General features: G+C 40.0%; 1 protein-coding gene across 5 annotated transcripts in view; it reads left to right on the top strand.

Annotated features, from left to right (window-relative positions):
- LOC122877612 (LIM domain containing preferred translocation partner in lipoma) overlaps nucleotides 1–22,537 on the top strand; it is a 157,138-nt gene extending 134,601 nt beyond the window's left edge. For all 5 annotated transcript variants that reach the window (XM_044199394.1, XM_044199395.1, XM_044199392.1 and 2 more), the window contains 3 exons: nucleotides 11,953–12,131; nucleotides 14,938–15,058; nucleotides 17,296–22,537. In XM_044199394.1, coding sequence (XP_044055329.1) covers nucleotides 11,953–12,131; nucleotides 14,938–15,058; nucleotides 17,296–17,424 — 429 coding nt within the window. In that variant the 3' untranslated portion in view covers nucleotides 17,425–22,537. The remainder of the gene's footprint in view (nucleotides 1–11,952; nucleotides 12,132–14,937; nucleotides 15,059–17,295) is intronic.
- Nucleotides 22,538–27,119: the final 4,582 nt, after the last annotated feature.

Below are 27,119 nucleotides of genomic sequence, written 5' to 3'. Positions count from 1 at the left end.
AAACTGTCTTTGTTAGTCTTTCCACTGTTCCAACAATCAGCAACTCTGGTTTGGTGAAAAAAGTGTCTGACAACATTATGGAAAGGATCCCTACAGAGACAGACCTTTTTGTTAAACAGTAAGATCCTTTTTGTTTAACCAGAAACCGCCGTTGTATTGCGCTTGCTCGCCACCAGACTCCATTGATAAAAATGGTAATTTTACCTCGCTGAGCATATTGATTACTTTAAGTCTTTCCACTGTTCCAATAATCACCAACTCTGGTTTGGTCTAAATAAATTCACTGCGTTAGATGAGAAAAGGAGGAAAGTCGTTACATTGCTCTCCTCAAATCCAACAGTTTCACACGGAGAGACTCACGTGCACTAACATGCATGCTCGGGCAGACCGGCTACCAAAACAAAGAACAGAGAAGCTGGGATGACAACACACTCGGAGGGAGTGAGACATCATTCTCTGCTCAGGATGCCATTTTTCCATTGTATCTTTACGTAGCAAATAGTTGTCTGTTGCTATATTAATGTTCAAAATCATCTATACAGAACCTTTAATTTTAGCAAGGGAGTAATGAACAGTCAGTAGCAGCCACAGTGAGCTGTTACATGAAGAGCTGCAGGTGACGAGCTACACACCTCTAACTTCTCAGCAAGGTGACCAACTTAACTGTGTCCTGCTGTTGTGAAGAAAAATGCTTGCGTGAAATCAGATCGCAGTTGCAATTATTTCTGACTGACTTCTTGATTAAAGCAATACAAGTTTGTTTGGCTGCTCTGCATATACACTAGTTGCTCTTCTGTTGTATTTCTGACAAAGCAGCTGCTCAAGGAGAGTTTCCTGTAGTATTAAACTGCACTTACTGTTACCACCAGTGACCACTGGTGTCACCAAATCAACCAATATCTTAAGGATTATGATGTTAACATTCAACTCATGGAAGCTCATTTCTTACTATATTCACTATACTAAAATCAACTCTGACAGTATTTATAGAGTCTGATTTAGAAATATTGAGTGAGACATTTTCACAACTTCACATCAAAAAACAGTGTAGCAAATGAAGTCATAATGTTCTCACAGTCATTATACCTTCTAGGGAGTTCAAGCCAAAATGTTCTTACTCAGTGGGATTATAGAAGTCACCACATCCATTTGAAATTGTACTCTTAGAAATGAAGAGTAATTTTCTGTCTCCTTTCACTTTAGGAAGTCTGCTTCTAACCGGCAGAGCATATTAGTTAACAGGGCTGAGAGCAATAAGGATTCTTCCTCTATCTGATAGCTCAGCTGGTCTTTGAAGAAGTTCAGCAGTGGGATTCAGTGTCACTGAGGTTAATTACTTACACAGGGTGCCATGCCTACTGTTTTTAAGTCCATTCTATGTCATCCATATCTGCCTTGTTACTAGTTCTTGCAAATTTCTGCAGCATTCTCACAGCCACGTTTTTACCCATTTAATTTACTTTAAAACAGCTCCTTAGCTGCCCTTTGCTTCAGGTTCTATGCTGGTAAACAGATCCATTCAATCTGCTTAAATGACACCAGTGAAGATAAAAGGGTTGCATTCAATGCTCAGTTCCCTGTTTGAGGCAGAATCACATCCCCACTTTCCTGTTTATACTACCACTTCCCATGAATATAGATCATCCAAAGTGCAGCCAGTTTAAGTGTACTGTAATGAGACTGATGTAAGTAACACAAGGTCACGCCAGGAGCTGCACTTCATATTGAAAGAGCTGTAATAAAGAGATAGGGATTTGCCCACACAAAACCTTAATCTATTTCTGCCTCTTTTGACAGAATTTCAGAGACCACCAAGGTCATGGACGCTAAGTTACTTGACTGTAATTACGTTCATTATCTGGTGTTGTACTATGGCTCTGTTATTTAAAATAAATGGGCTTTGGTCTCATTGGCTACACTCTCCGAATGGTTTTCCATTCTGCTATTGTAAAGGAAGAACTGCACACAGCAGCCTTGACCTGCCAGTCACCAGGAAACATTCATGATTGACTGATGAGCTTTTACCCTCCGTGTCTGTTTGTCTGTCTTGGAAAGTGTTGATGACAGCCTTGCTGGTCACCCGTTCATGTCGCTTTTTTTAATGGCTTAACTATTGGGCTGCTTCTTTTTTGTGTAATTAATTTTCACATGCAACTTTTTCAGCTCAAACTCTTAATATGACTTTCAATCATCAGCTACGACTCTCTTGAAGACGAAAGCACGTTTTCTGTGGGACTCAATTTACCAATCCACAGGTAGAATAAAAATAATTACCTAATTAACAAATGCTGATAATTTTCTAAATCAGTGTTGTATGCATAATTTACCACATTTCCGAAACATGCAAATAAGTCACTTTTTGTAAAAGAAAATATTCTCAGATTTTGGGTGAAAAGCATACTTTTTGGAGTGGCTTTCTTCTCTTGACCACAAATATTTTATTTATGCATTGTTTCTTTTTAATGATTCTACTTCCACTAAGCTTATAAGAGAAGCATTGGAAAAAGAAATGCATGATGCTGTTCCCAAGAATATATGGAAGTCTGTATTAGCCCAAATTCACACATTTGGTACATATGTTAATCTAATTTAAAGTAATACATAGGTTTTATTCAAAACACAATTTTTTCCCTCAATGTCTCAATTTTGTGATACAATAAATGCAAGAGAAAGGAGTGTCCAATGTTAGATTAATTTTGGTCTAATATTTTTGACCTTTTTCCAATGTACATAAAAGAACTATGTTTCCCAACAGAGACTTGGCACTTCCTTCTCATGCACAGTCAACTTTGATGATGGGAAGGGTCCTAGCCAAAAAACTGATTCTCTAAAAAGACTAAAAAACAACAATTCCACCTTGTTTCCAAAGATGGCTACAAGAATTTAATTGATATAGAATTGTGCACAATGGTGGGATATTTAGTAAATTTATGGTCACAATAACCGCTGAGATACCAGCCACAATAGGCTAACGTCGCAGTACACACCTCCCACCAACCTGAATCAGTTGTAGCACCTTGAAGCCACTTGTTGCCGCTGAGAGTGCATGAAAACTAGTTAGCAAGCTAACAGAGAAGTCGAAATAGTTAGCTTAAAGTAATGGATACATGATTTAGATAGCTAAGAGAAGATAAACATTTGACATAATTAGCCAAAAGTAATGATAAACTGTTGAAATAATTGAATAATAATAATAATAATAAATGAATAGATAAACAGTGAAATAGCTAAACATAATGGATAAATGGTTAAAATAGATATCTAAAAGTAATGGATGAACAATTGAAATGATTAGCTAAAATTAATGGATAAAGAGGTGAAACAGTTAGCTAAAAGTGATGAATAAGCAGTTGAAATAGTTAAAAGTAATGGGTAAATGGTTGAAAGATCCAGCTTCTGCCCCTCCAAGTGGCAGTAGTAGGAATGCAAACTTGACCAAAACACTGACAATTCAAAAAACTATTGGAACAATATCCACGTATTGTAGTGTTGCTTAACATCTTTAAAATCAATAGAAGACATTTGGAGCATGACGGTGGTGTTGATAAAGGGATACTTGAGTTCTGAAAGATTGAGAATCACTGCTCTAGTTGTGTTTACTGAATTTTACAAGTGATTTCAAACATACCATACTAATACAATCTAGATTGCAAAGGGAAGTTTCCGAGGGTGGCACAGCACCCAGAGGCGACAGGCATGGTGCCAGCTGTATTGGGGCTCCTGGTGATGGATGTCCTTCACAGCACATCATACCAGACTACTCTCCCACCTAACAACGGGATATCCCCAAGAACTCCCCTAAAGCCCCTACTGTCATTGAGAGAGGGGATATACAATACAATACATCCAATCACAGTCTGAGCTCTCCTCTCAAATCCAGTCACAGTGATATAAACAGTACAACACAGAAAAGAAAGTTTGTAATGTTGCTTCCCTGACAGTAATATGGCACTAATTAGAAATGACTGCACACCACCCACACACCTGTCACTCCTCTGTGATGGATATCCAGGTAGTCAGATCCAGAGGCTTGCAGCGTGGTGAGTTCAAGGCCCCCATATGATCATTGTTGTGGCGCTGCAGCTCGCTGTTGGCGGCTCTGCATGTCTGCAAGCGGCTGCACAGCTGCTGCTCACGCTGGGTGAGCTGCCATGCACTCGCCGAGCAGCGACGGCAGGTATACACCCACCCTGGTTTTACTTGTCGTCTGAGGCACGCTCACGAACACAGAGCGGCTCGGCTTTCTGCTGACTTCGTCATCAAATATTCATGGCTGTCTGCATTAGCTTGCAGAGTTCTAATTGAGTTCTGTATATTCAGACGTGATTAACTCGGTCTAATTCCTCAAAGGAGTGAGCCAATTAGATAGCACTTGCATGAATAGGATTTCACATCTTAGTACGTCTCCAGACTTGCCAAGACAATTATGTGTGTGTATAATTGCACTGTACAGTGGGTGTGAGCCCACTAAACTCCAGCAGGTCATTATTTCTTATTACTGATCCACACTACAGGAAATGCAGCTGTCCTATCCATTACAAGCAAGTAAATGAAAAGCGTGAGTGTTGTTATTAGAATACACTGTTTGGACAAGAGAGGAGAGAGCGATTCCAAACACCAGGCCCTCTAAACCTTCCTCATGTTTTTTGTCTAAGCACATTTCCTCCCCCCCAGGAGCGAGCAGGAGAAAAATATCCGTGACCCAGTGCTGACCCACCACAATGTCACTCTAACTCATGGCATGAGAGAACTACTGCTGGGGTCTTTGTCAGTTTCTCTCTGTAACCAGAGCAGGAGACATTGCCCAAAGTCCAGAGGGGTCACATTCTGCTGCGGAGCTGAATTTAAGGCAGAGAGGCAGACAGGCAGGCCGGCCACTTTGCCTGAGCCGGAGAGATAGATCAGGGCCCCTACTGCCACCTTTATTCTTTAAAGAAAGGTCTGAGCAAGGCATGATCTGTGTGTCGGCCCTGTCCCTTCATGTTGGCTGTAGCCTGATATTATCTCTTGGCTAAAATAAGAAATGTGCGTGAACAAATAAAGCCGCACAGCTGAGTGTAATAGAATGTATGAATATTCAAATCTCATTTGACACTTGCAGTTTTTGTTACTTTGTCAACACTAATGTTCTGAAAAGTGCAAATCAGGATGAAAAGGAGGCAGGGATGCCACCCAAGGCAGACCTAAACTAAATGTAAAAACGCAGGATAGGAGGCAGGATGTCATCCATAACCCACTGTGAATTTATTACACAGACAGACAGACAGGCTGAGTTGAGCTGAGCAGCGTAGACCCACACTCGAAGGAAGTGGGGTCATTTCAGGTCAGAGACGCTGAAACCCTGGCACACTCGTCCTGACTGACTGGCGTGCACACAGATGAGTGTCACAACCGCTCCGTCTGTGAATTATACAGACGATAGTTTTCAAGGTCACTGATCCTCTGCGTTACCAAACCATTAGGAGAATCACTTTCCTTTGCGTGACATGCTCACTAACACCCACACGTAAGCAAAAAACACACACACACCTCAGTCATCTGCATCCAGGCAGCAGAAAAGATACGAGTGGGTGATTTACATAACACGCTTATAAATGACAGGATTTTGTAAAGGAGTCGAGTCGTGTTAATATATCTTCATATGCTCACACTGTGGGCCTGATGCTTCGAAACTGCACAGACAGACGGACAGTCAGGATGCCAGGGACTCTGGAAAGCAATCACTGATATGTAAAATTAAATTTAAGTTGACTGGGGATGGGGTCGGGTTGAGGGTCTTGGGTAAGAGTTGAACCGCAGTGAGGGGAAATGGCAGGGGGTGTTCACTTGTTAACCTTCGCAGGATAAGGTGGGAGAGATGATCATGATCACTGAACCCAACCAGCTGAAAGGAAACTCAGTTCTCCACACACGCACAGTTACACACAGACCTCTCCACCTCCGTGGCCTGAGCAGACCAGAGATCAGGGAAGGGTGGTGCTCCCACAATCCCTTCGCAAATGTGTGGAGATTTAAATGAGCTCCCAACCTCCCTCAACCAAAGCAGATTTCTGGCATTTTCCGCAGCTAAGATCTCCATGATTTGGCTTAAAAATGTGGAAAACTATTTTATTTCCCTTTAACCCCGACCACAATAATCCTATCTATTGCTTTGTCAAAAGATTTTTCAACTGACTCAAGGTAGCTTCCAAAACCTCCTAATTACTGTTAATACATTTGCTGCATTTTTTGTTGACTTTAACAAATATCACTGTGACAGAAATACTTGGTTGGGAGCTGTGTCCACAATTAGGATTCACACAACAGCATCAGTGTCTGTAAACACTGTCATGGGGACAGTTTTGCCAAGTCTGCCTTTTAAATATGCATGAACAGAAGCCGGTGCCAAGTCAGCTGTGAGTGAGGTAACTTGGCTTCTTCCTCGTGAAAGTACTTCAAATAATAGAAGACCTACACAAATATACTGTAAACCTTTGCATTCATAGTCTGGTGAGGAGTAAATCAACCCTAGTATATGGAGTTGCAAGGGGGTGGTACATTAAATGGGATGGTTTTGTAAATAAAAAGATGGACATTGGAAATAAGTAAAACATCTCTTATTTATGTATTTAAGTCATCTTAATGGAGGTTAAGTAGGGCTTAGCAGATCTTAAATAGTCGTCTTGATGGTCAGCGAGCAGCAGGTGTCACAGGCGTCTCACTTTACAAAATAACAGCCTTAAAATAAAATGTGACCCATTAAAATAGCACTGAAATAAATACTACTACTAGTTCATGAGCTTTTGTTATTGTTGGGACTGTCGGAGCAGTGTTCATCATGTTTAAAGGAATATTTTGGGAAACACGCGTTTCACTTTAAGAGTTGGATTAGAAGATTGAAATTCATATCTGATTGGTTATGGTTATGATTATTGACAAGTTAGTCCTTAGCATTAACAAATTAGAAACTAACCACCGAAACCTACAAAAATGATAAATGTTGGTTGTGTATTTCTTAAACTGCTATGGTAGGCTATATAGTAAACTATTATATGAAATTATACTAATATTATATAATTAATATATTAATATTATAATAACATTATACTATTATATCATAGAAAAGGTTTCAGTCGTAGTCATCTGGACACTGTTTTCAGAATCAAGAAGTTCGGGCTCCCATTCGATTCTGAAAACAGTGTCCAGATGACTACGACTGAAACATACATACAACATAGAACACTCCTGGACGAATGAGGGACTACACCGTATTATACTATTATATTAATATTATACTTTTTATTTAATGTTTTATTATTATACTAATACACTAATTTATACTAGTTACTCATCCAGGTTGTGGATAGTTGTGGAAGTTATTGTTATAAATATTGATCTTCTGTAATCTTGTTTACATAAACTGTGGCGTGGGTAGTCTGCGCAGCGCTGGTGTATTGTGTATCCGTCCCTTGTTCAAAAACTGCAAATCCCACATTTACATCGGTTTCAATGTTTTAAAAAGCTTTGTTAATATTCTACTTCCATAGTCCTCCACTGGTTTTCACATCATAATTGCACACAAGGAACAGGAGCACACACACACACACACACACACACACACACACACACACGTGCAGGTTAAATATGTACGTAATAAATAGTTTGTTAATAAACTCTGTTTCATTTTTCACTGTGCTCTTAAATTTCTTACATCTCCTTAATGACAAGGGAAAAAGGTTAGCGTAGAGCCCTGAATCAGGTGCTGGGGTTAGCTTCCCATTTAGCGTACAGACCAAGGCCCCAGGGACAGTGCTGGGCTGTGAGGCCCCATGTATTGCATCTTCAGAGATCATCCCGGGATGCACACTGGCCCAAAAAGCTTTATCCCTTTACACAATCAATAGAAAAGGAGCGAGAAGGACTCTGCTGCGCATGCTCTAAAGGTCCAAAAACATGGAAGCGTGAGGAACGCCACGGAGACTTTTTGGTGTATGCGCCCAGGAAGCTACTTTCGTAGGAATGACTGGGGCGCCATCTTTGAACACAGTATCCAGTTCTCCTTGATACATCCATGGTACAAACGTGACTAACTCACTCATGTAACTCAAGAGCAAGAATGAACGTATTTCCCAAAAAACCTAGTGTCACCTCACTATGAGTCATAGTTCCTTAATCTGTTATTTCCCACATCTTCTTACTTCTCTTATTTTATAGCACTTCCTGTTCAAAAATATGCTACTTGAGTATATAATTTAATATAATGATTTCTCTTTGTCCTGCTTGATTGACCCATAATAAGCAATAAAAGGGAGAGAGGCTGCTTGTCAAGGTTCATTAAGTCAGCAGACACCTTCCCTCAGGATGAGGAGGGTCAGTGATTTGACTCATATTTCACGACCAAGTCAGTATCTCTTCTTCACTGCAGAGGAAACTAAACACAGCAGCAGCGCTCAGACCTTTCTTTCAAACAAGCTCTTAGATATCGCTGAGCTACCTTCAGTAGGGTGTCGTTAATTCACACAGCATGGCCTGGCACCGACCGGCACATTCTGTGAGGGTCTGGACACACACACACACACACACACACCGAATCAGATCATCTGTAAATCTGGCCCCCTCTGAGTTCAGCGTGCTAGGTCATAAATCGCGTGCAGTCTCACTGAACTCCAGCCTGCCTCTTGTCGGCCCGACGTGGCCATGTGGAAAAAAAAGAACAGATAGGTGTAAAATTTGTGTTGATACGGCCGGGGGAGATGGTGAACTGCTTAAATTTAGCAATATGCCACCGCAGATTTCCAACTGTTTACTGTTCCATCTGCAAACATGTCAAGTACGTCTTTGTTCCAGCATTGTTTTACCTGTTGCTGTGTTTTGCATTGAAGTACCAACCATAGACGGAATTATTTGTAATATTTTAAATTGGGATGAATCCTTGACCCCTGAGTGTGTGAATCAATGATGTATTGATTTAACTCGTGTAGTTACAAACTGTTTTAATACAACAACTAAAATAGATGAGACTGCAGCAGTATTTGAATACTTTGATAATGAGGAGTTGACAACTGTTTTGAAAATTTCAAGCTAAAATGCCAAACATTTGATGGTTCCAGCTTCCAAATTGTACAGTACATTCTAGTAAACCGAAAACAATTTGAAGATGACTCCATGGGCTCTGAGACTAATCACTTAATTGAGAAACTGATGTGCAAATGAATCGAAAAGTTGTAGCCCCAATTCTTAACAAGTCATTTAGTCTAGTATTGGGTCTGTGTTTAAAAGAAATGAAGTAAATAATAGTAGTTTTTCTGGAATATTTTTTACTAGTTTATAATTTAGTTGTACTGTAAAATAAATCTAAGTCTGGAGGCAATGTCATTTGATCCAATAAAGTTCCAAATTACAAGCTCATTTACTATAGAAATGAGTAAACATGTCCCACTCCATTAACATTGTTTTTATAAAAGACTCAAAATGACACTCAAAAATGATTTTTTTTGTGTGTGTGTGTTGTTTGACTATGTATGTCTCTGCCTCTCTGTCTCACTCTGTCGGGCCTGTGTCTCATGTTCAGAGCGGAGCACATGGGACCTCTTAACTCCCTGTTACATGCTTTGTTTGCCATCACACTCTTCATTCCGACAGACAGCTGTGTCAAACGTTGTTTGGGAGCCCGTTGCTAAATAGTGGGAAGCTGGGTTGGACCGCGCAGGCATACTGTGTGTTCGATGTGAGACCTCGATAGCACTTTGTAGCAAAAGGGAACGGCTTACAATGAGAAAAAGGGGGCCACAATTGACTTTAACGCACTCCACTCACCCCTCAGTTCAGCAAGAGGCTGTCTGACCTAAATTCACTTTACCTCATCTGCCTAGACATTTGTTTAGCCTTCTGGGCAAACACTTAGAGAAATGTATGAGGGAGAGGGGGAAAAAAAGAATACATATGCTTGAATACATCACATTTAGACAGAGGAAAAGTAAAACCCGGACATCTGCAGACATATACAGCCCTCTAGTGGCAACCTGCAAAGGACCTGGATATCTGACAGAGAGGGCATAAAGTGATTTATGCAGTTTCCTAAACCATCTGTGGAGGTTGTACCCAAACACAGACCAAAACTCAAGTACATTCTCTGTTTTGACATCAGACCCACATTTGTGTAACAGGCCTAATAAATGTTACCTAATACCAAATAAAAGGAGTCACGAGCAAATAAAAAAATAACAGAGGCTGAGCAGAATGAATGAATTGAGGTCATAGAATCTTATCATCAGAGAGAAAGAGAGAAATTTTGTCTTTTGAGTACTGTACTCATTACAATGGCCCGGAGGAACTATGTGCTGTGAAATCATATGCTCTAGTTAAGCTAAACAAGGGCAAGGTATTCCCACATGAATGGCAGATGAGAATAAGTAAGTGGAAATGCAGACAGATGAGTAAGAGTTGAGGGTGGTTTAGTGCTGTTTGGCCCTGGTATCTTACTCAAATTCTCAGGTTGCAAATATATTCTCGCTCTCTCTCTCTCCCTCTCTACCTCTACCTCTCTCTGTCTCTGTGTGCGTGCGTGAGGCAAACCTCAAGGGCTCAGTGCAGCGAGCTCATTAAAGGCTTCATTCCACTTCCAGGATCGAGCAAGATTGCAATATGGACATTGTTTATACACAAATGTTGCCCTGGGAATAATGTTTATTTCTATTACCGTCTTGGAGGGGGAAAAAAGACAAATAAGAATGCAGAGCTTGTCTGCACACATTGCTTTTCATGAAATAATGCCTCTCCAGGAGTGCTTTGAAGAAACGGCCATTTTTCAAACCACCTCTTTACAGCCTCAAGTCATACATCAGCTGCTCCCATCTCTTGCCCTTTTACCCTCCAGTGACACATGATTGTGTTGTGAGGAGGCCTGAGAAACAAAAGTCAGACACACGGAATCATGTCAGGAACATTTCCACATTGTAGTTTCAATGAACCTCATCCTGTAAAGCTGCTTTCCTCATTAGCATATAGACTATGAATGTCACTGCACGTGCTCCGCAGCTTACCTCGGCCGAGCGGTCACCGTAGTGTCATTTTATACGGCAAGACCCGGCAGTGCTTCTGGGAGGCAGCTGATGACGCAGCGCAGTGTTGCTACACACCCCGAGCTGTGTTTGGAAACACTGAGGCAGCTTGCTACTACAGTGGGAGCCAATGGGAACAGCTGAACCGTGCACTCTTTAGCCCAGCCAAGCGCAGAAAAGGGGGGGAACAGAGAGACACAGAGATCCAGGAAATGCCTGAGCGGGAAGCAGCAACAGCTCACACACAGCCACATCAGGCCGCACATTGATCACTCTTACATGATATATCCATCCCCCCGTAATTGCATTGCTGTTTAGAGAGGCAGTCATTATTTATAAAATATTGAAATAACAAATGGCGCCTCCCGGCAGATATTAAGAAGAGAGATGCCACAGATAAGTCAGAGGCAGGCGGCTGCCACGTCCCCCTGCGGGCCGCTTGCCCAGTCGCCTGGCTGCAGAAAACCTGCAGTCATCACAAAGTGGAAATATTTACTGCTCACAGTCTTGCATATGGGAGGATGGAGTGTGGGTGAGGGCAGCTGAAAAATGACTGTGTTTGTGTTTCGAAAGGAGTGCTAATCAGATTCCTTCAGCTTCAGAGGCATTTGAGGACAGCCGAGCTAAAGGTCCTGAGTGTGGATTTATTTATTGCTCAGGCACGAATGGGAGCCGAGCCACCTGAAGTGTAACACTGGCAACAGGACGTTAAAAATCACCAACTCAGAACTGGAGGAAATGCAGAGAAACTTTTTTCTAAATTTGTCATGCTGGTTAAAATTTGTCAGAAGTGCTAATTGTAAACAAGCGCTCCAGGGGTCTTTGGAAATAAATCATCAGACTCATACACTCATCACCAGGTTTGTTGTGTAATCATGTGGGTGTCTGTGGGTTTGTGTGTTTGTATCTACAGAACACCCTTGAGACCTGCAACATCTGCAGTAAGCCCATCATGGAGCGCATCCTGCGGGCTACAGGAAAAGCCTACCACCCTCACTGCTTCACCTGCGTGGTGTGCCACCGCAGCCTGGACGGCATCCCTTTCACCGTGGACGCTTCCAACCACATCCATTGCATCGAGGACTTTCACAAGTATATAGTTTAGGTTTTCATCAGATTAGAAATAAATATTTTTGTATTAACAATAGATCAAATGACTTTATGTAATGTGTGCTCATAATGATGAACCCACAGAGAATTATCACCAAACTCTGCAGTTCCCCTCAGCTCTTCATAATGTTTTGAGCGTCTTTCAGCTCATTGTTTTGGTTTTATGGTATGCAACTTTACTGTTTGGTTCAGTCTCATCATTCTCCTTTGCAGATGCACAAGGCAGCAGTTTTCAGCGAAAAAGCTCTGTACTGTACGCTATCTGCCCAGCACCAAATTGCAGACCAAGTTAGCAACTTCATAATAATATGAATTTGAATTGATTTTGTTTTTTCAGTTACAACATTGTGCAAAGCCTACAACCCCACAATGAGCACAGGACGTCTGAGATACTGCATACAGTCACTACGTCCAACTGTAAATAGCTCCAGTTTGTGAGCTAATGGTCCTACAACCAGTGTCATATTAACATGTTAAATAAACAGGACACATTTTAATAAAAAGCTGTAGAGTTTTTAAAAGGTCTTTGATAGATGTTAGAGGATGGCAGTTTTAAACAAATTATCTAAATACCAGTAAGACAGGAAACTAGCATATGTTCAAAATTCCAGAATATTCCGTTAAAGCTGCAAAAATCAATATTTTCATATTAACAATGGATCAAATGACTAAGTGTAATGTGAAAGGTGAATTATCAGCAGTTCCCCTCAACTCTACAGAGCATTTTAGCATCTTTCAGCTGATTGGTTTGGCTGCATGGCCCGCAGCTTAACAGTTTTGGTTCACTCTAAAGGCTCTCATCAACCTCATTTCCAGCAGGCAGCTGTTTTCAGCAACAACAAAAAAAAAATGTTTCCTGCCCAGCACAAAAATTACACACAAACAAAGCTAGCAAGTAGCTGGTGAAGAAAGTAAAACATCTAGCTGCCAAATATTTTTGTCAGGAATTGGTGGACACCAAACCAGAGCTGAAAGGAGCGTGAATATTTAACAGTGGCAGGAGGATAGAAACTTAACTCCAAACAAATGCTAATGTTTTTCATGTCTGCTAGACGTGTAAATGGCAACTGTTTGCTAAAACGTGAGCCATAACAACTCTATAAGGTGATAATATGTCAATGTTGTGTTTACAGCTTCCTTCAAATGACTAAAATCAACTAATGCTGCTTTAAAATCCTTTACTAACCTAAAAACATCAGTTATATTTAAGCCTAGTCAGTATGGGATCTTAGCGCTTCCTTTTTGGGAAATACTACAGGCAATGTCACAAGCCCAATGGCCTTATGAGATGCAGCTGTAAACATGAATTTAATAGTAAATTCCAGTCATTGTGTCACAATCCACCGATTGCATAACCACCACCTTACCAGAAATTTTCCCTTGCTCAGTGACCAGAAGGGAAACAGAAGTAAACAGCTGGCTCTTGGTGTGAGTGCACAGCTTTTGCTTTGTAGCTGCACTGGGCCGTTGTTTAATTCCACATGACAAGTGTGACCTCAACAGCATAGCCCTTTGTATCGAGGAATAGTCACGCCCGGGCCTGAGCTTTTTCTCTGGCTAATACTGTATGGCCGTGGTTCCCCAAAGCCACACACTCTCTTCACTTCCTGATTCCCAGGCATTCAGTCAGCATGTGAAATAGAACTGTCCACCCAGCCTTCAGTCACCTGACAGGACCTGAAATCTCAGCGTGCTTTTCATATCCTCATTGATCCTGTTGTTAGATAGACCTGTTCCTGCTGAAGGCATTTCCAGAGTTACTGATTTGAAGACTTGAAAATGTTATTGTGAGAGTTGGTTGTGATAAGTCCTACTATGTTTAGCTTTTCCTCAAATATGGCAAATTTAGCTTTTAGTGCTACCGCGGTGGTTGAGTCAATAGATAATTAAACAAAGTAAAAAATGCATAAGCGGCGCCTTTTCCTTTGTTTAAATGAATTTTACATAATATGTAACCACTATTGTTCGATTTAATATATCCTATTTTTATTCTTGTGTAAAAAACGGAATAATTAGTCGATAGATCGATTAGTCCAGTGGTTCCCAAACTTGGGGTTGGGGTTGGGACCCCACAAGGGGTCACAAGACAAATCTGAGGGGTCATGAGGTGATTAACAGGAAAGGAAAGCAGAAAAAAATCATTTCTGCAGTTTTATCTTTTTAGACTTCTAAAAAGTATTCAAATAAAACAAAGGACAAAAATCACTTTTTGGTTGAATTGGTCACAACCAGTAGATATATGTAATGATTAATGACTGCATGTAGACTTTAAGGGGTCACAAACCAAAAAGGTTATGAATGCTGATTTAGTCAATTGACAGAAAATTATTTGGAAATATTTTTTGATAATTGATTAAGTATTTAGGTCATTTATCAAGCAAAAGTGACACACCTTTATTCCAGCTCCTTAATCGTAAGGATTTGCTGTTTTTTCTCTGATTTATTGTTGTAAATTAAATATCTTTGGGTTTTGCACTGTTCGCCAGACAAGTCAAGCAATTTGAACGCCTCACCTTGGGCTCTGGTGGCAAAATTTCCAAAAGATTAACCGATTAATCAAGAAAGTAACAGGCAGATTAATCGATAATGAAAATCACGGTTAGCTGCGGTCCTACTTGTGTGTAAACAGTCTCAAAAAGCATCACTATGCAAAATAGTGACTGAGGATAGATCACTAAACTTACAACTACATTTTCAGTTTCAAATTGTGTCATTGGAGGTCGCATTATATCACAATATTTCCTATTGTTCTGAGCTAAGTTCTGTTATTCTTGGTTGTCTTTCACAGGAAGTTTGCTCCACGCTGCTGTGTGTGTTCTGAGCCTATAATGCCAGCACCGGGCCAGGAGGAGACCGTCCGTATTGTGGCCCTGGACCGTGACTTCCACGTGCAGTGTTACCGCTGTGAGGTATGTTCTGTGTGTTTATCTCTTCTGCTCTGTGATCTTCCTATAATTTGCAGTGGTGGTTAGGTACCATGTTGCACAGCTTCAGGTGACAGTCATTACAGCATGAAGGTATAAGGCGTAACGCACATACCCATCCCCCGAGTCACCTTTTCAGTGAGACGACTGAATCATCCCTCTCTTACTTGCCTTGAAATAGATTTTCATCTCTCCTCTGCAAAGTTCATGGACTTACATAGTAACCAATCTGTCAGCTGCAGCTCGCCGGCTGATAAGCGGCGCTGAGACGTTCTTGGCAGTGTCCCCCCACCCCTCCACCGACATCCCTCCCTCCTCCTGGTTGTCCGGCAGGGTACCAGGGGCACGAAAAATGTTTTTACTTTTGTCCAGCTAAAAGAGAGGTAACATGTCACATTGTCAAAGAGCCTTGCCAATGTGAGTACACAGAGCGTTTGCCAGACATAAAGGTCAAAGGAAAGCAAAGCAGATTAGTCCAGCTGAAGGGGCTCAACAACAGAAGAATTTTGTAACCAGGGAGACATGAAAGACAAAGTTGTATTTCTCAGTGTGTGTGTGTGTGTGTGTGTGTGTGTGTGTATGTGAGAGAGAGAGAGATGTTGAGTGTCACAGACAATGAGAAAACAATCTCAAAGCAATGTGTGTATCTGTATTTATATGTGTGAAATTATCGGCATGGTTTGTGTGGTTATTACCATGTAAAAAGAGCACCTCCCAAACTGTTTTATAGGTGCTAGATCAAAAAACAAACTGAAGGCTGGAGTCACATGAAAGACTCACATTGTACTTTAATAGAGCAACATCTCGATTTAAGAGATCTTCAGGCATCGTTGAGTATACGCCAGAGAGCAGAGCAAGCAATACATATACACACAAATACAATCATCAGATTATTTTGTGATTTGCATGATTAAGAGTCAATCTACTCCCAGACTGGACCAATCAGAGCAAAGCTAGATAGCACCGTTTGTTAATTGTCCTTTTGGGGACAAAGTATGCTTCTACAAATTTCTAAAGTAGAGAAAAAGCATATAGAAAATAATGTATATGTATTTTGGCCGTAAGACTTGCTATACAAGTTTTGAATATCACAAGATTCAATAAAACGTAATACATGTATCATGTAAACTATTCAAAAAGGAAACAATTACTATAGAAATTGGAATAAATAGTAAAAAATCTACAGAATCTACAGCCATGCTAGCGGCTCTGTTAGGCTGTGCTTTGAGCTAAAGGCTAACATCAGCATGCTAACATGCTCACAATGACAATACTAACATGCTGATGTTTAGCAGTAATAATATTGACCATATTCTAGATCAAGACTCCGGGTCCTTTAATAATGGGTATGTGCTGATACCGAGTCTGATACGATATATTTTTTAATTTGTCATTTTAACTGCCGAAAGCAACGGTCTGTGCCGGCTAAAAAGCTGCTTCCTGAATGTTTTGTACGCTCTTTGCTAATAAGAGAGTGGTGCGTCCAAATGATTTTTCACATTCACGCTCTTAATTTTTACCTGCATATAGAGCAAAATGCTTATAATGTAGAGCCCGACTGTTGTAAAGGACAGCAGCGCTGCAACACTAGCAGGCTGACATGGACAAAACACAGTAGAGTTCAGTAAAGAGAGAATTGGATTTTGATCTGCTTTATTTTAGCTGATACTGGATAGACTGATATTGCCATACATAGAGCCACACTGCTAGCATGGCTAAAAAAATTATATTTTACTTGTGCAAAAAAGGGCTACAGCATAGTAATAACAAATTCAACTGCTTACTAGCAATAGGCCTGTATTAATATCTATGACAGGGAAAAAAATATTCATCTTAAAATCTTAAACCTTTTTTTTTTTTTTTGGAAGTGTTTATAGTTGGACCAACATGTGCGATTATAAAATTCTACTCCTCTTTTAAGATCAAAATCTAAGTTTAAACCCTTAGGTGATACGGTGTTAAGAGAAAGGGGTCTTTTGTCTGACTGTTACCCAGTAATAAACATTCTCACCAGTTGGTAGAAAACCAAAACACTGGCTTCAGCCTCACAGGCTTTTCTGCACAGAGCCTCTTGTAGCTTGACACTGGCTGAGTTTTTAAACAGCAGTAAATGTCTCATTTAGGGTGGGAGCACAGTGAGCGTATGAATGTGCCTGATCGGTGAGCGTGGCTAATGACTCTGTTTGTGTTGTGTGGACTAACATAGTATCTGTGTCCTGCAGGACTGTGGCTCTCTGCTCTCAGAGGGGGATAACCAGGGCTGCTACCCTCTGGACGGACACGTCCTCTGCAAAAACTGTAACACCAGCCGCATCCAGGCCCTCACCGCCAAGGCCACCACTGACCTCTGAACAACCCGCCGACCGGTCACCTCCACTGTGATAACCCAACGCTCACTCTCTCTCTTTGTGTCTACCCATCTCTCTTTCTTTCTCTCGCAAACATATCGATCCACAGAAGCTTGCATTCCTCAGCATATACACATACAGTATATCCCTCTATATATATTCACTTTCAGTAACAAGAAATAGAAACACGTGTTCACCTGCATACATGTATCTATTAACTCGGTACAATCACAGCAGAAGAGGCTGTGTGTTTTTTAACTGTGTTGTTGTTAAAGGAATAGTTTGGGAAACATTTTGGGAAATACGCTTATAAACTAGCTTAGCTTAGAATAGCATAAAAACTGGAAAGGCTCTGTCCAAAGTTGAAAAAATTCCACCAAACTGTATCCTTAAAGCTCACATTAGCAAGTTGTGTCTCAATGTGCTATGGAGGTTATGGGCTGCTTCTGGCCACATAACCCTCCATAAAGCAGCAACTTGTCATTTGTAGACTTATGTTTTTGTAGGGATGAAAAAAACGAGATATAACATGTTACTCTGTGAGCCTTAGAGGTGCTGGTAGGTGGATTTTGTTACCTTTAGCCAGAGCCACACAAGCTGTTTCCCCCTGTTTCCAGTCTTTATGCTAAGCTAAGCTTATGATGTAGCCTTATATTGACCGTACACATAAACAACACAAAAGTGGCATCAATCTTCTCATCTTGCTCGAGACAAGAAAGGAAATAAGCATATTTCACAAAATTCCAAACTATTGCTGAGAAAATCACTTCAAATCCATTACGTAAACAGTTACAATATACATCGTCACTCAGTGTTATTATCTCATATCATAAATGGGCATATTCTAGCCAGAGTGCACATGCATGCATGGCCAAATATTTCTCACTGACTGGTTCTTATGATCTAAAATGACTCCACCAAAACATACAAAATGTTTGACACATCTGCCCTGCAGATGAAGCCATCGTGGATGGATGTGTGTGAGACTCTAGCTTTAGCAGTATTTAGAAATGTTATGTCGGTTAGAACATTGATTTTATTCTTTAGTGTTTATTACAGTGCAAATCCACAGACGGTACACAAATAGGGATAAAATTACACACTGAAGCTCATTATTGCAAAACAGTTATGTATAACTGAACACCAAAGAATTTAATTTAAACTGCCATGTTTACTGTGTACTTATTTTGAATGCAACTATATTAAACATTACAAACATTATAGTGATTGGGACCACAGGAATTGCAAATAGTAATTAGTGGTGTCAAACACAAAATCCTCAATAGGCAGCTGTTGAATGCAATTCCTCTTTAAACATACTATTTTCTTTGTACTTTCCAATCAAATTTGCTTTTATGTATACAATAGATTATTTTCTGTTGGCCTGAAAAGTACAATCATGGCATTCCATTCATAGATAAGGCCTTATATTTGAGTTTAATTATATAGTTTTTGAGCAGATAAATATGTAACTTTTTCTCTTATTTACAATTACATAGATTATTTACAATTACATAGATTAGATTAGTGATTGTAGTGTAAGCAGTCAGGTAGAGATAACGGATTTGAGATGGCTATGCAATTTTTAATGCTAATTGCATCGACACTTTATAAGAAATTTTATGAATAAGGAAATATTTTACCTGTACAGATTCAAGCATAAGTGTCCTTATAGTACTCCTTTAATCAAAAATATGGTATTGGTACTGTGTGACTTTGTGTGTCACTGTGCTGTATGTCAGTAATGATTGTACCATTGACACTTGTCTTTTATATTTAGTGTTCGTTTAAAGTTGATGGGCGAAGAAGGGACCATGAGAGTTTCCCGAAAATGACTGATTTTATTATTTGTTCCATCCAAGAGTCATTGACGGTAGTTTGACTGTTTGATTTGATAGTTACTTCAATATAATTACTAGAGCACCACGAGTTGTAAGACGTTTGATGATGTTGAATTAAAGGTACCCTGTGGAGTTTTTGACCATTAGTAGCACTGAGGAGCAATGTTTTTATGAGTGAGACCCCATTTTTTTAGAATCTTGCACGTGCACATGGACCCATATGCAGAGACGGGGCCAAAGAGGTTGTCACAGACACAGGCCCCTCCCATGAAATCTGATCGGCCACCCCAAAAGCTGTGAAGAAGAGGAGTACAAGCTAGCAAATATGGATGTAAACAATGCACAGTTTTAAGTATACAAACAATCGGCTTTGCTAATGAATTTAAATGAATTCAACACGATTTATTTTGGTGAGAAACATTGAAAGTAAACATAAGTTTACAAGAAAACTCCACAGGGTACCTTTAAACAACAAAGACAATGTAATTAATAAGTACTGGTTTGCCTATTTATTAGTTGGATTGGTTTACAGTCATCCACATAATGTAAGACATAGTATTCCCAAGCCCCGATTACAGATGTCTTGTGCATGTGGATGGATATATTATGAACAAAGCAATTCATTATAATTTTCAGAGAATTCTCTTTACTTTCCTTTGCTGTTTTCTTCACACATTAGGAAGTGGTGTTTAGTGCCATTTGGATCTCAGAAAGTGATTATACAAACAAAACCTGTTACTGTGTCTACTGTAATCAGTAAGTCTGGTTACATCAGAGTCTTTGTGATCAAGTTGACTGTGGCAATGTTTAAACCAGAGTAACACATTGTAAATAACTGTGCTAATAAGCCCATTAATAAATTAACAGTGACTAGTAATTTGATATTCATCAGACCTTTGCTAGGACACAATTTCTACATAAAAAGAGAGAAAACTGTTGACCATTTAAAATCTAAAGGAGTATTTATCATTCCCTACAAACACAGTAAAAGCTCTACACCGCTGGGACTCTAAAAGGTTAGGCAACCTAAACTGTCCTCATCAGTCACATCTCAAGCATCTTTTATTACATATTATCAGTTATTCAAAATAGATGACTAAAAATAGATCAGGCTGGAGGAGAAAAAAACATTTCATTCTGTGCATCTCTCTAGTTACAGAAGACATTTATTCTCCTTGTGTCATCTCTACTACTTTGAGAAAATACATACAGTACACCAGCTACATGAGACCCATACTTAGATCCATCACTTTGACAATTTGACACTCGACTCAGTGAGTCATCTGATTACCGCTGGTTGTTAGGCAACAGAGGACAAAACAATACACACACTATACTGTATGTCATTAAGTCACATGTTGCTAGGGCTTTCTGACCTGCTTCGATAATTACACAGCAGAATCTCACATCTCGGGATGAAAACACAAATAAAGATTTCAAAGTGACTAAACAGGCAGAGACTAAAAAACCTACAGTCTACTGTTTAAAAACAGTATCAGAACAAAACTAGTACAGGGATGCTCATTTAAAATTCTAATTCAGGTACTTTTCATAGCCAATTGTCTCTACAAACAATACTAGCTAACTAGCCTGGAAGTTACTGAGTGGACCTTTGTGCTTTGGTTTTCTTCAATAGTCTTCAAGTTTTCTAAAACAAAATTGTATCCATTATTCAGATCCGCCTCGGGTTCTTACTCTACAGGAAAACATGTTATTGCTGTACTGTAGCAATATGTTGGAGGCACATTTGCTGTGCTTTCAGGCATGGCCATTGCACAGTTGAATCACTCTAGTGCTGTGTTAAACTACATTAGTGACATTGTGAGGAAGCATACAGTAATTGTGAGCTACAAACATCTACATAAAAATGTAGTTCACAACATTGCAGATTAGCCATCAGGTAGAATTGTTGTTTAAAGCACATGTTGACACGTTGTGCATGTATGAGAAGATATGCCAATGTTATATACCAGAATAAGAGCTGTTGTTAGTTTGGTGAAGGGAATTTTTCGCAGTTGATATAAAAGAACATTGCTGTGTTATAACTAACCATTTTTACCAATACACCGGATGTGTAATTTAAAGCTGCACATATCAATATTTATTTATATTAGCAATGGATCAAATGACTATGCGTAATGTAAATGGAGTCGCTCATAGTGACGAACCCACAGAAACTGATCACCTAACTCTGCAGCTTCCCTCACAGAACGTTTTAGCGTCTTTCAGCTCATTGTTTTGGTTTGGTCTGCCCGCAACTTTATTATTTTGGTTCACTCTCATCAACCTTGTTTCTTGTCGTAACAAGCAGCTGTTTTCAGTGAAAAAGTCCTGGTAACCCCACTGTATGCTACCTGCTTTTCACCAAATGGCAGATAGACAAAGTTAGCGGCTAGGTGGTGAACGTAGTGGAGCATTCGGCAAAGCAAGAGCCAGATATTTCCCTCAGGAGTTGTGGAAACCAAAACAGAGCTAACTTGTTCCACATGTTTTACACAGAAAATAAGTTAACAAGTGCCAAATTATAACCTGCAAACTGCTCAGTAAACTATAAAAACATTATACTAATACTGATTAATGTCTTTTTCTGGTTTTAAATTTTTTTTAATTAAATGTTTCAAAATATTTTATTATTGGCTTATTAGCACACGGTTTCTACAAAGTATAACCCGGTCTGGTCCATGAGCATGAGTCCATGAGTTAAACCTCTGCTGTAGGTTGTTGATGTGCCATAAAAAAGCTGTATTAAGCCCTCCTGTTTACGGTATTTGTGTGGACAGTCTGTGGACACATCACACGTCTTTGTGGGAACAAATCTGACACGAACCTTTTCAAAAAGTTTGATGCTACAAGTATAAAGAAAAGACCGTATAATGATTTTTTTTCTTTGTTCTGTGTATTTGTGTTGTCTGCTGTCTTTGTTCTACCCATGTTGCCTTCGGCTGTGCAGTATTGAATCACTATACTGTTGCTGTGTATTTCATAGTTTGCCGTGCCTCACTCAAAGATTTTGCCATGTTTACTTGTCTTTACCAAAGTAAATAAAGAGGATCCCTTTTCTGTGGGCCAACTCTGAATCCATACAATAGGTGTTTCCATCAGGCATGGTGCTTAAGGCTGCAGCAGCAGTATTAAATGATGTAGAGTGTGAAAGTCGTCTTAAAGAGCTTGACCCTCTGTTGTTAAAGTAAAGCATCTGATCTGTTCTTGATCTTTGGAAGGGGCATGTAGTCAAATGTTGTTTTTCTTTCTACAATAAAAGCTTTGCAATAGCATCACGTCTCTGTGTCCTTGTTTGCTTTTAGTCTTTATAGAAAATATTAAAATGGCCTCATTCTGATTCGGGCCGAACCCGCCCTGCCTCCCGCCTGTCGCCGGTTAACACTTTGGCTTCTGGTCCGTCGGATTGCCCAGGTAATGAGCTCCTTCTCTCTACAGCCACTTCATGCTGCCCTGAAACCTCCCGGTGACCTTCTGAGCAGTGTACCAGTATAACCCAGGGCTACTTCACTCTCTTCAAGAGTCATTTAAAAGCCCTTCAGCGGCAGCAAATGCCCCATGCTTACACGGCTTCGATTCGTTTCCTCCTGTCTCATGCTGCGAGTCCCCAACCGCTCTTTAGACGAATTGGAATCACCTGCTTAATAGAAATCCTGCACTCGCAATAGTCTTTTGAGTGTACATCTGGGACAACGGTTTAATTACACAGAGATAGTGTGCAGTCTTGCAGTCTCCTCTTGTTTTGTTTTTTTCTTGTGGCCACGATCAGCAAATGCACTCAGCTATGAAGTATCTGCTTACTGCTGGTATCAGCTTGATGGAGTTGTTAGAATAATTTAAAGACCTCCTGAAAGTCTTGGGGGTTTTTTTTACTGTCGCTTTCCCAAGACCCGCTTGATTTAATCCTTTCCATTTGTCATCTTTACTTGTGTGCTGCATATCAGCAGTAAGTCACTGAGCATTTAATTTCCTTCCTGCAGATTGCTAAATTGAAACAGCATTCAGAAATGTAAGCGCGGGCAAAGTGATCTCTGTGGACAAAACTAGAAAACCCATATTTTAAATGTCAGAAACAAAACAGCGGCAGCAGGAGGGTGTCGTCTTGTCACTGAGAAGTGACACATATTAGAATTTGAAATCAAACAGAAATATTTATCCACAGCCACCCTGATGCTTACAGTAAATACAGTGTTTATATCATCCGCTTTTTGCTCCCCAGCCTCTGACGTGAACTGTGAACTGGAGAGCACGTATTCACCCTCTTATTTCTCTGCTAGTAAACAGAAGAGTTTGGAATGGCAGCAACATGGAGATTTCCTTGTAATTTTTTCCTAAATATGCCGGAGGCATACTGCTTGTGCATGGGTGTGTGTGCCTGCATGTGTGTGTGTCTGAGAGAAAGAGAGAGAAAAGCCCTCCAGCAGTTTAGCCGAGGACTTGCTTTACTGCACATAAATCTGGTGTTTACAAACAAATTGATGAGTGATGGGCCCTCCAGCCAACATGATGTACCCCCCAATCTCTTCCTCTGCATAAAATTCCAGCGTCAAGTCTCCGGGGGCCTGCTTCGGCATTTTTGAATGTCTTCTTCTAATACGCAGAATTATGGCCTGAATTATTTACCGGGAAGCAGAGATGAGCACGAGGGAGCAAAATGGGCCACTATCATGCATAATCTCGTGCACTCCAATTTAAATGAAGCTGTCATATGGTCAGATTTACATAACATTACAATGTGGGCCCACATCGCAGTGCTCTGAGCTTAATGTTATCAGCTTTAAAGTGAATTCCCACTGTGCATTTACATCAAGAGCATTGATTTTGTGCGTCCTTGAGATGGCTAAAGGCAGTGATGTAACCACTGAGTCAGTGTTGCTCTCGGTAGAACTTAAACAGATCACTGAGACACAAATCCAAGCCATCCCAATGTGCACGTTGTATGAAACCATTATTAGTGCCTTTTCTTGTTCTACAACTGGCTGTGAGCATCCAAGGACTGGCCAAGGTGCCCACAGAGTTCAAGGGTGCCAGCCATCTTTATAACTTACTGTTTGTAGATAATTTCCATCTTACCATTTTAAAGAAGGAGAACATTTCTGATTCAGTGCTTTTATGAAGAGAAGAGAAACTGCAACTTGGAGAAATAATGTAACGTAAATCTAAAGCTTTAACAGACTTTATCAGTGCTGTAGACTTTGTCACAGGTTGCTCAGAAACCAAACTTAGTTAATGTGCCTCCATTACAGACTGATGCAAAAGTGCAAATGCAAAACATTTTAAGTGCCATTATCCAGTTTCTAAAACAACTGCAATCATGTAAAATGAAAATGTTACCTCTGGCAGTCACTCTGTTGTACAAGCGTCATTCAGGCTGGGTTGTGTGAACTGTGTTTGGTTCCTCTAATATTCTGCTACCGGGGATTACTGTACTCCAGATTGGTATTCTTTTTGTTAATCCATTAACATTTAATAATATGCACCAAATGTCATTTTCAGTCTTAAAATGTTCAATAAACGACTTTTATCCGATTAAAAAAATCAAAATGATTTATAGGATTAAGTGTTGTGAAATCATGTTGCCCACTGTATGTTAGTCATAGTTAAAACACTATTTTACTGACCTAAATTAACCTTTTGCATATTTTTTACTTGTGTATGATAAGATATAAATTAGCTGGGAACAAATATGCTTCACCAATTGGTAAAAACAGAAATCCAGAAAAACTGAAAATGTGACCAGTTTTGTAAAAAAAATCACTTAAGTCAGTTTATGTGCAATTTGTACCTTCAGAAGTGCAATTATGTTCTCCACTCTAAAGACCAGAGTCATGTTATTAAGCCCGCTAGCAGCCTGGCTCTGTGTTTAGCAATATAACTCGTAGTCTTTGTGTTGTGTACACATTAGCAAACGTTAGCATGCTAACACGGTAAGTAAGACGGTGTACATGGTAAACATTACCTGCTATCGATTATCATTAACATCAAGATGTTAGCACTGTCAATGTGAGCATGCTGACTTTAACACTAGCTCAAAGCACCGCTCTGCCTACACACAGCTTCACAAAGCTGCTAGCGTGCCTGTGGTGTGGACTGTTAGCGTTGTTAGGTAATACTGAAAGAATCTGTGCACTAACTCGTGTGACAAGTGCTTTTTTCCTCTCAGCCCCCAGGGGCCTCATTAAGTGTGCTACCTTAACTGACTTTAGTAAGTGTATCTTTGGTTCAGACTGAAGTGTTGGTGCCCGTTATGTTCCTGTTACAGTACATGTGTGAAAAATGTACTTTCCAGAACAAAAACGTTCTTCCCCTCGTTCTTCACCTTTGGTTTTGAATGCGCGGACTCTAAATTAGAAATGCACCCAATCGTAAGTTGGGATCAAATGTTCTGACACATTTCCAGGCCTTTTCTGTAAAATAATCAACTTTATCCTCCTGTGGCAACTTCATGCATCCTGAATTTTTTTAACCTTGTGAAAAAAAATACAAAGTGTGTGTGTGCAAAGACTTCCTGCAGTGTTACTGCAGAAGGTTTTCAGGGACATGTCTTTTCAGTTGAAGAACATGATTTTGAGAGATTTAGCGTCGGGCCATCGCACTCAGCTTGCTTGAACCTCAAGTTAGTGTGACGGTGGTGAGTAGCTGCTGATACAAATATGAGTATCATTTACATAAGAACCAGCTGCAATCAGAGAGCCACATTGGACATGGTGACACGCTGTAAGTTATCACGGATAGGCTTGAAGCAGACTCCACTATCTACAGTCTGGCAGAGATTAATAAATGAATGGTAATTGATTTAATACGGGGCGTGTGAGCTGTGGTGTGAACACTTGTTAAACTGCCAGCGATAGTAAAGGCTTTGCTTCAGCTGGATAAAACACAGCGTGGCCCTGTAGTGCTGCTAATCACTACAGTTCATTTGTTTTGAGAGCAAACTATCAATACGTCTTTCCAAAGATCTGTTGGGAAATAACTCAAAATCAACTCTCCTCATTGGACACATGAGACTTCACCGGTAGCAATTCTTTGAGTTGCTGTGCTTTTTCAAAGGACGTCCTTTCATGACTGAGTCATTAGAGACACTCCAGGATCAGTTACTTATTTACAGTTACACAGTGCGCACAGAGAAATCTGTCCCCATATTGTTATTTCATTCACATACTCCCACACACACACACCCACACACACACAGGAAGAGACAATGGGCAGAGTCCAGCAGAAATAACAGCAGATTACAGTCAGTTTGTTAATGTTGGAAGCTTCTCTCCCACAGTTAGCTCTTTCAGCCAACTGGCGCCTACATTACCCACAATGCAACTCAAGCACTGACTGTTCAGTCAGAGATTTGGGTGTGTTATGCTAGTAGCGGCTAATGTAGCCTCGAGCCATTTTCAAACTTGCAGTCTTCAGATCCAACCGACGCTGACTCAAATGACATTACATGAGGACATTTCTCACATTTTGCACTTTACTGTCCAGTGAGTTCCCCTTTAGCCTTGTCACTGCCCGATCCGCACCGGAAACCCGATTTGTTCTACGCATGTGCGAAAGCAATTTACAGCAGTTTCTGGGATTTAAATAAAATAATGTTATCTTTGGTTTTACTAGTTATGAAAGAAAAGATTCAAATTTTTCTTATTAAATAAATACATGTTTTTCTTGTTTTTGTAAAGAATGTCTAATATATGGAGCTAATTTCGTCATCCATTAACAAAAAAAGCTGATAAAACGCTTGCCTTGCTTGAATAAAGTAATTGTTAAAAACACTAAATTACCTTAATTATTCATTCAATTATGAAAAAAATGAAATATATATTAATGTATATTCATTGTGATAAATTATAACCTAGGATAGTT

Source organism: Siniperca chuatsi, linkage group LG6 (genome assembly GCF_020085105.1).
Source record: "Siniperca chuatsi isolate FFG_IHB_CAS linkage group LG6, ASM2008510v1, whole genome shotgun sequence".
NCBI classification, from domain to species: Eukaryota; Metazoa; Chordata; class Actinopteri; order Centrarchiformes; family Sinipercidae; genus Siniperca; species Siniperca chuatsi.
Note: the sequence above shows the minus strand (reverse complement) of the source record. Positions and strands in the feature narration are given on the sequence as shown.